Below are 9,633 nucleotides of genomic sequence, written 5' to 3' on the forward strand. Positions count from 1 at the left end.
GGAGGGAGGGAGGGAGGGAGAAACGGAGGGAGTGAAGAATAACATAAGTAGGAACAGACAGGGTAAAGAGAGGGAGGGGACATGGCAAACACCGGCAAGGCGGACGGGCGAATTTAGAGAAGCGAGAGAGGAACTACTAGAAAAAGGTCTTGGAATGAGCAGAGTAAGGGAAGAATAACAAAGGTGGAAGGAATAATAGCGAAGAAGAGGAGAAGGGGAACGGCCGACGGAGGGAGAGATGGAGGCGGGAGAATAACAAGCGAATGAAGGGAGGGGAAACAGAGAAGGAGAGGAGATGGAGATAACAAACAAGCGAAGTAAAATGAAATAATGAGGGAAATGGGAGGAGTGAGAAACAAGCTGGGTCCGTCCCTCCGGGAATTATATTTAGCCCGTAGTTTATCTCGATCGGTGAGCTTAGAGAAAAATTAGAGAAAATCGAGTACCCTATGTACCTACCTACATTTGTTTAACGTATTCACAGTTTTATTATCTACCTTCTTGATTTTATTTTTTGATTTACTTTCATGTAATGATTAAAGGGTTAGGTGGTAGAGGAACGCCTGAGGCGGTTACACCTCGCTCAGTTAGTCCGTGTAGCCGTCCTACCAGGATCTATTGTATATAAGTAGTAATAAATCAAAGACTAGAGCACGCGATTCTATTCCTTCGGTATCGTATGTCTGTCAATCACATGTATAAGGATGTATCCAGCGTCACCGCTATATATCGAATAAGAGTCGCCAGGTCTATTGATACAGACAGACATTGAACACAGACAGCACGACACCGAAGCGAACACAATAGTCTCCGTCCACTTACCTACTATTAGTAATCTAATAAAGGAAGGACGCGACTATAAAACAGGGATGATTGAAGAGGAGAAGGAGCGGGTCATAAGGTAATAGGAAGGAGGGAAGAAGATGAAACCTAATAGGAAGGGAATGAATGGAAGAGAGAGGGAAGGAGTAAGTGGAGGGAAACATAAGGTAATAGGAAGCTTCGTTTGGTTACCATGGTAACGCCCTAGCTTCCACTCTGTGATGATGGAAACGGCAGAAGCCTCCCATTGAGAAAAACCACAGGTTTTACCGGTAGAGAGTTGAGAGAGAGAGAGAGAGAGAGAGAGAGAGAGAGAGAGAGAGAGAGAGAGAGAGGGAGAGAGAAGATAGAAATGTACCTATACGGAATGAGAAAGAAAAAAAAATATAGAGAGAGAAAGAGAAACATAAAAAAGAAAGAGAGAAAAAAGTAAGAGAGAATAATAGGAAGTAATAATAAAGGAAGGACGGGCTAAAAAGAGAGAAAGAGAGAAAAAAAAAAATTGAAACGGAAAGGAAAATAGGACGAGAAAAAAAGAAAGAAGAAGACAATACCTAGAAGAGTCGCAATTTTCAGGTGGTAATGGTGGAAACTGGGAAATGGTTCAATGCCAGGCAATGTTCCATTTCGCTATTTCCCACTATTACCACCATGAACATTCCAGAAGGAAAACGCGCCTAAGGTAGGCAAATAGAAAACTTGAGAGAAAATGGAGGAAAGAAGAAAATGAAAAAGAGAGAAGAGGAGAAGAAACGTAAATAGCAAGATGAAGGAACGAGGTTCAAAGAAAGAAAGAACGATACACAAAGATAAAAGATTGATTGACAAGTGAAAATTCAATAGAAAAAAAAAAAAAAAAAAAAAAAAAAAAAAAAAAAAATGAAGAGAAAAGAAGTTTCCTTGGGACATAAAATAAGAGAATATTCCGATTTTATGAGTTTGTTTAGGACGTTTCAAGTACTACTTGTTGGCTCAGGTGGCTTTTGGAGTGTAGGTAGGAAGGTAGAGGTGCCTTTTACGAGGGCTTAATTTTACGAGCGGGTAATTTTTTTTTTTTTTCGGAAAAGTTAGGACCTTTTTTTTATTTTAATTTAAAGTTTTAGGTATGTTTTCTTTTGGAGGAAAATTTTAAATTTGTACTTTGAATAAAACCACCTAAGAATGGCAGGGAGAAACTCGAAAAGTGAGAAAGTTGGATTGAAAATATAATCTACAAAATAAATAGTAGGTACTAAAAAATAAGATGATATCTAAGTAGCAAATATGATTTTTACTGAAATATGTACCTAGGGGAACGCGGGGCAAAACGGTATCCCCGGGCAAAACGATACCCCACCTTATCTATATATAGTCACTAATTAAATAAACAAGCTGGGTCCGTCCCTCCAGGAATTTTTTAGCCCGTAGTTAATTCGCTCCCGGGGCTTCGCTTAAGTCACCCATCCATTTATTGGCCTTGCTCGGCGTAGCTTAATATAGATGACGCCAAAATCGGTCTTAAATTAACGACTGAAGTGTTATCTAAAACTTTTTCGCTGATAGTTCGTCACGACAAATTTCAGAGCTCATTTGTGTGAGAAAATGTAAAAAAAAAATACCCCCCCCCCCCCCCCCCCACACTTTCGTGTTCCTGGTAAAAAGACCTTTAATTTGATATACAGGTCGACCAGGTTTGGATAAGCCCTTCTATGGGGTCAGAAACACACACACACACACACACACACACACAGACGACACCGAAGCGAATACAATAGTCCGTCAACTATACCTTTTATTATTACTATTGTAATTTAATAAAGGAAGGACGGACTAAGAGAAGAAGATAATTTTACAAAATTTTTAATCATAATTATGAAATTTAGTTGATGTAAAAGACGGGTACATAATATATATGTATACAATTGGGAAAATTGGTTTTTCACTTCTTCTTCTTCCTCTTTTGTTCATCTCGATGTTTCTTGAGACATGCTTGAACACATCTGATGAATTCTTCACAATCATCCACATCAAATTTCTCCGATGGAAAATCTTTCAGAATGTCCTGAGCCGATTTGTCCGTTGGCTTCGAAGGCTTGCTCTTTTCCTGCAGTTTTCTCACTTTCGAAGGTTTATCGGGCTCAATGGAACCGTCTCTTGGCCTTTTCCTATCCTCCGGCTTTCTTCCAAGCAACCAATCACAGAAGCTGCCCTTTTGTGGTCTTCCCGTTGTATACACTCCAGGTTCACCTTTGACAGGTTTTAGTCCTTCAGGAATGGGTCTCCCCCGGGAATCCACTTTTCTGCCAGAAGGTGTTGTATACACTCCTGGTTCACCTTTGACAGGTTTTAGTCCTTCAGGAATGGGTCTCCCCCGGGAATCCACTTTTCTGCCAGAAGGTGTTTGAAATACTCCAGGTTCACCTTTGACAGGTTTTAGTCCTTCAGGAATGGGTCTACCCCGGGAATCTACTTTTCTGCCAGAAGGTGTTTGAAATACTCCAGGTTCACCTTTGACAGGTTTTAGTCCTTCAGGAATGGGTCTACCCCGGGAATCCACTTTTCTGCCAGAAGGTGTTGTATACACTCCTGGTTCACCTTTGACAGGTTTTAGTCCTTCAGTAATGGGTCTACCACGCGAATCCACCTTTCTCCCTGAAGGAGTTTGAAATACTCCAGGTTCACCTTTGACAGGTTTTAGTCCCTCAGGAATTGGTCTACCCCGGGAATCCACTTTTCTGCCAGAAGGTGTTGTATACACTCCTGGTTCACCTTTGACAGGTTTTAGTCCTTCAGTAATGGGTCTACCACGCGAATCCACCTTTCTCCCTGAAGGAGTTTGAAAAACTCCAGGTTCACCTTTGACAGGTTTTAGTCCCTCAGGAATTGGTCTACCCCGGGAATCCACTTTTCTGCCAGAAGGTGTTGTATACACTCCTGGTTCACCTTTGACAGGTTTTAGTCCTTCAGGAATGGGTCTACCCCGGGAATCCACTTTTCTGCCAGAAGGTGTTGTATACACTCCTGGTTCACCTTTGACAGGTTTTAGTCCTTCAGGAATGGGTCTACCCCGGGAATCCACTTTTCTGCCAGAAGGTGTTGTATACACTCCTGGTTCACCTTTGACAGGTTTTAGTCCTTCAGGAATGGGTCTACCCCGGGAATCCACTTTTCTGCCAGAAGGTGTTGTATACACTCCTGGTTCACCTTTGACAGGTTTTAGTCCTTCAGGAATGGGTCTCCCCCGGGAATCCACTTTTCTGCCAGAAGGTGTTTGAAATACTCCAGGTTCACCTTTGACAGGTTTTAGTCCTTCAGGAATGGGTCTCCCCCGGGAATCCACTTTTCTGCCAGAAGGTGTTTGAAATACTCCAGGTTCACCTTTGACAGGTTTTAGTCCTTCAGGAATGGGTCTCCCCCGGGAATCCACTTTTCTGCCAGAAGGTGTTTGAAATACTCCAGGTTCACCTTTGACAGGTTTTAGTCCTTCAGGAATGGGTCTCCCCCGGGAATCCACTTTTCTGCCAGAAGGTCCCCAGGTTCATCTTTGACAGGTTTTAGGCCTTCAGGGATTGGTCTACCACGCGAATCCACTTTTCTTCCCGAGGGCGTTACATACACTCCTGGTTCACCTTTCACAGGTTTTAGTCCCTCAGGAATTGGTCTACCTCGGGAGTCCACTTTTCTTCCTGAAGGTGTTGTATACACTCCTGGTTCACCTTTGACAGGCCTCAACCCTTTTGATGGTATTCTCCTATCAGATGGTGGAACATCTCTTTTTGTAGGTTGTTTTTCAGGTTTCCTTCCCAACAGCCAATCACAAAATCTGCCTTTTTCAGGGATTGGTCTATCAAACGGTTTTTCGGAATCGATTGGGGGTCCTCGTTGTTGATCTTTGGGAATAGGCCTTCCACGACTATCTACCCGCCTTCCTGAAGGGGTTTTAAATACTCCAGGTTCATCTTTGACAGGTTTCAGTCCTTCAGGGATTGGTCTACCACGCGAATCTACTTTTCTGCCGGAAGGGGTTTTGAATACCCCAGGTTCATCTTTGACAGGCTTTAGGCCTTCAGGGATTGGTCTACCACGCGAATCCACTTTTCTTCCCGAGGGCGTTACATACACTCCTGGTTCACCTTTCACAGGTTTTAGTCCCTCAGGAATTGGTCTACCTCGGGAGTCCACTTTTCTTCCTGAAGGTGTTGTATACACTCCTGGTTCACCTTTGACAGGCCTCAACCCTTTTGATGGTATTCTCCTATCAGATGGTGGAACATCTCTTTTTGTAGGTTGTTTTTCAGGTTTCCTTCCCAACAGCCAATCACAAAATCTGCCTTTTTCAGGAATTGGTCTACCACGCGAATCTACTTTTCTTCCGGAAGGGGTTTTGAATACCCCAGGTTCATCTTTGACAGGTTTTAGGCCTTCAGGGATTGGTCTACCACGCGAATCTACTTTTCTTCCGGAAGGGGATGTTCTGAGTGCTTGCTATTTTTTGCTTGTGACTTTGGTTCATTGCCCATGCTTGACAGCCGTAGATAAGGGTGGGAAATATACATGTCTGGAGGATTTCGCCTTTTATTTTTGCTTGTGACTTTGGTTCATTGCCCATGCTTGACAGCCGTAGATAAGGGTGGGAAATATACATGTTTGGAGGATTTCGCCTTTTATTTTTAGTGGTAACTTTCCTTTCACGAGTTTCTTTAAGGCCCAATATTTACCCCACGCCAGATTAATCCTGCGATGAATTTCTTCGTCTAGGTGCTTTTTAATTGAAATGTTTTGTCCAAGGTAAGTATGGGGGGGGGGGGGAGGGAGGGAGGGAGGGAGAAAGGAGGTGAGAATAACAAAGTAGGAAAGACAGGGTAAAGAGAGGGAGGGGGAATGGCAAACAGGAAGGGAGGGGAAATTAGAGAAGGAGAGAGAGATATAAGAAAAAGGTTGTGAATGAGAGAGTAAGGGAAGAATAACAAAGTGGAAGGAATAATAGGAAGGGGGAGGGGAACGGGACGAGGGAGAGATGGAGGGGAGAATAACAAGAATGAAGGGAGGGGAAACTAGAGAAGGAGAGATGGAGATAACAAACAGGAAGTAAAATGAAATAATGAGGGAAATTGGGAGGAGTGAGAAACAAGCTGGGTCCGTCCCTCCGGGAATTTTTTAGCCCGTAGTTTATTCGATGGTGATTAGAGAAAATTAGAGAAAATCAGTACCTATGTACCTACCTAATTTGTTTAATATTCAGTTTATTATTATTCTTGATTTTATTTTTTGATTTTACTTTCATGTAATGATTAAGGGTTAGGTGGTAGAGAACGCCTGAGGCGTTAACCTCGCCTAGTGGTTGCCTTCCACTCAAGAGTCTATTGTTATTGTTAAAAATCAAGACTAGATCCCGTTCTTCCTTTATTCTTATTCCCAATACATATAATGTTTAAGTCACCGGTTTGGATAAGTCCTTCTATTGGAACAGACAGACAGACACACAGACGACACCGAAGCGAATACAATAGTCCGTTCCTATTACTATTGTAATTTAATAAAGGAAGGACGGACTAAAAACGGGATGAATTGAAGGGAAAGGAGCGGGTCAGGGGAAGGAGAGGGAGAGGGAGGCAGAAAATCATAAGGTAATAGGGGATGAATGGAAGAGGGAGGGGAGGAGTAAGTGGAGGGAAACATAAGGTAATAGGAAGCTTCGTTTGGTTACCATGGTAACGCCCTAGCTTCCACTCTGTGATGATGGAAACGGCAGAAGCCTCCCATTGAGAAAAAGTTCACCTTTCACAGGTTTTAGTCCCTCAGGAATTGGTCTACCTCGGGAGTCCACTTTTCTTCCTGAAGGTGTTGTATACACTCCTGGCTCACCTTTGACAGGCCTCAACCCTTTTGATGGTATTCTCCTATCAGATGGTGGAAAATCTCTTTTTGTAGGTTGTTTTTCAGGTTTCCTTCCCAACAGCCAATCACAAAATCTGCCTTTTTCAGGGATTGGTCTATCAGACGGTTTTCCGGAATCGATTGGGGGTCCTCGTTGTTGATCTTTGGGAATAGGCCTTCCACGACTATCTACCCGCCTTCCTGAAGGGGTTTTAAATACTCCAGGTTCATCTTTGACAGGTTTCAGTTCTTCAGGGATTGGTCTACCACGCGAATCTACTTTTCTGCCGGAAGGGGTTTTGAATGCCCCAGGTTCATCTTTGACAGGTTTTAGGCCTTCAGGGATTGGTCTACCACGCGAATCCACCTTTCTCCCTGAAGGAGTTTGAAATACTCCAGGTTCACCCTTGACAGGTTTTAGTCCCTCAGGAATTGGTCTACCTCGGGAGTCCACTTTTCTTCCTGAAGGTGTTGTATACACTCCTGGTTCACCTTTGACAGGCCTCAACCCTTTTGATGGTATTCTCCTATCAGATGGTGGAACATCTCTTTCTGTAGGTTGTTTTTCAGGTTTCCTTCCCAACAGCCAATCACAAAATCTGCCTTTTTGAGGGATTGGTCTATCAGATGGTTTTTCGGAATCGATTGGGGGTCCTCGTTGTTGATCTTTGGGAATAGGCCTTCCACGACTATCTACCCGCCTTCCTGAAGGGGTTTTAAATACTCCAGGTTCATCTCTGACAGGTTTCAGTCCTTCAGGAATAGGTTTACCCTGAGCATCCACTTTTCTGCCGGAAGGGGTTCTGTATACTCCTGGTTCATCTTTAACAGGTTTTAGTCCTTCAGGAATTGGTCTACCCCGGGAATCTAATTTTCTTCCAGAAGGTGTTTTATGCACTCCAGGTTCTTCTTTGACAGGCTTGAGCCCTCTTGGTGTTGGCATTCTTTTATCAAATGGTGTGACATCTCTTTTTGTAGGTTGTTTTTCAGGTTTCCTTCCCAACAGCCAATCACAAAATCTGCCTTTTTCAGGGATTGGTCTATCAGACGGTTTTTCGGAATCGATTGGGGATCCTCGTAGTTGATCTTTGGGAATAGGCCTTCCATGACCATCTACCCGTCTTCCTGAAGGGGTTTTAAATACTCCAGGTTCATCTTTGACAGGTTTTAGGCCTTCAGGGATTGGTCTACCACGCGAATCCACTTTTCTGCCAGAAGGTGTTTGAAATACTCCAGGTTCACCTTTGACAGGTTTTAGTCCTTCAGGAATGGGTCTCCCCCGGGAATCCACTTTTCTGCCAGAAGGTGTTTGAAATACTCCAGGTTCACCTTTCACAGGTTTTAGTCCCTCAGGAATTGGTCTACCCCGGGAATCCACTTTTCTGCCGGTGGGTGTTGTATACACTCCTGGTTCACCTTTGACAGGTTTTAGTCCTTCAGGGATTGGTCTGCCACGCGGCTCTTCTTTGACAGGCTTCAACGGTAGTCTCTGATCTTCCACAGGTATTTCAGGTCTGCCTTCGCGTCTTGGAGGACCTTCCCTTGGTCTTTCAGGCTTTTTACCAAGCAACCAATCGCAAAAGCTGCTGGTAGGTGGTTTGACTGGTCTGCCTCTTTCATCCAACGGGGTCGCTCTCGGGTAATCCTTGGATGACAAGGGTCTACCGCGCTTATCGTCCGGTCTAGGGGTGGACGCTCCTGGCTCTCCTGGTGAGGAGGGACCCGCATGGGGATGGCGTGGTCTGGGACGCAGCCTGCGTCTTTTGGCGTGTTCTCTGCGGAATTGTTGGACGCAGTTGAGAATACAATCAATCAGTTCTTCACAGCTGTCCTCACTCCCATGATCATGATCCGTCTCACTCATTTTTCGTCAAAAGTTGATCCTGTTCTCTGAAATATAAATTTAGATAATAATTATTTATATTTATATATTAGATGATGTTTCCATTTATTAGTTTTTCAGTACAATTCTCTCAATCAAATATACAGTCAACAAATGGTATACCCATCCGTAAAAGCCGGAGCTTGTGCTCGTCCGGTAAAATGTCACCATTTAATGTTATGGTTCCTGCACATATCTGCAAGTATATCTTCTTTGGTGGCTGAGATGCCTTCAATGTTAATGGAAGTAATGGTCAGGCTAAGATAGGTACCTACACTTATGTACTGTGAGTGACACGGACAGTTTCAGCAGTGGCGTAGTGTGGTCTAAATTCAAGTGTAGGGCGTGTAGGGCTCATGCTCACTCTTGTATGTGTGTGTTACTGTTTAGGACTTCGTATTATAATTTATTTCCTATGTAATTACTTCAGTGGTGTGCCCTAAATGAAATGAGGGGGAAGCTCCCCTTTCCTTCCTCCCTAAGATTTTCATCCTCCACCACTACTTGCCCCTCACAGAAGATAGTGATTATTCAACCTGGATTCTAAAGCTGCGTCCAAACATAGTCGACCAATCGTCGGTGGACGAGGTGAAAAAAAAAGGAATTTTAATTGCGCTAAATTTGTCGTTCCCTGCTTAATGCATTACGCTAAATTTTATAACTTGACTTGGACTCGAACCACCAACCTCCAGATCCGAAGTCCACCGCGCTAACCACTACACCACTGAGGTTGGTGCTTCTCGGCCTTTTGGCTAAGATCAATGTAGATCTGTTCTTATCAGTTTAACATCTGACGAGGAGAATCTGTGTTGTCAAGGCAGTGTGGAAGGTTCAGTCGACGGCGATCGACGGGCGGTCGACTACTCGTGGACACACCTTTAGACCGCCAGCAAAATGGAATAAGGTGTATTTTCCTTTCGGCAACGGAACTGATTCCGATGGCGCGCCATCTTGAATTTCCTATGATTTAGTACAGGCGCTAACACACCAAAAGAGGGGAAATGATACATTATAAGTTGTTGTTGTTATTATTGTATCTTTTCACTTAAGTGTAAGTTTGATTATTCCATATT

At 43.6% G+C, this 9,633-nt stretch overlaps 1 protein-coding gene and 1 pseudogene across 1 annotated transcript; one reads left to right on the forward strand and one right to left on the reverse strand.

Annotated features, from left to right (window-relative positions):
- Window positions 1-2,700: 2,700 nt before the first annotated feature.
- Window positions 2,701-8,568, reverse strand: LOC103516806 (collagen alpha-1(III) chain-like). The gene is made up of 3 exons (XM_026829106.1): window positions 6,580-8,568; window positions 4,440-4,934; window positions 2,701-3,492 (listed from the first exon to the last, which is right to left on the reverse strand). Exons 1-3 carry the CDS (start codon window positions 8,540-8,542, stop codon window positions 2,741-2,743), a joined length of 3,210 nt encoding a protein of 1,069 aa, XP_026684907.1. The 5' UTR covers window positions 8,543-8,568; the 3' UTR covers window positions 2,701-2,740.
- A 724-nt stretch (window positions 8,569-9,292) lies between these two features.
- Window positions 9,293-9,393, forward strand: LOC113470566 (annotated as a pseudogene).
- The last annotated feature ends 240 nt before the right edge of the window (window positions 9,394-9,633 follow it).

This window comes from Diaphorina citri, unplaced genomic scaffold (genome assembly GCF_000475195.1).
Source record: "Diaphorina citri unplaced genomic scaffold, Diaci psyllid genome assembly version 1.1 scaffold1669, whole genome shotgun sequence".
NCBI lineage: Eukaryota > Metazoa > Arthropoda > Insecta > Hemiptera > Psyllidae > Diaphorina > Diaphorina citri.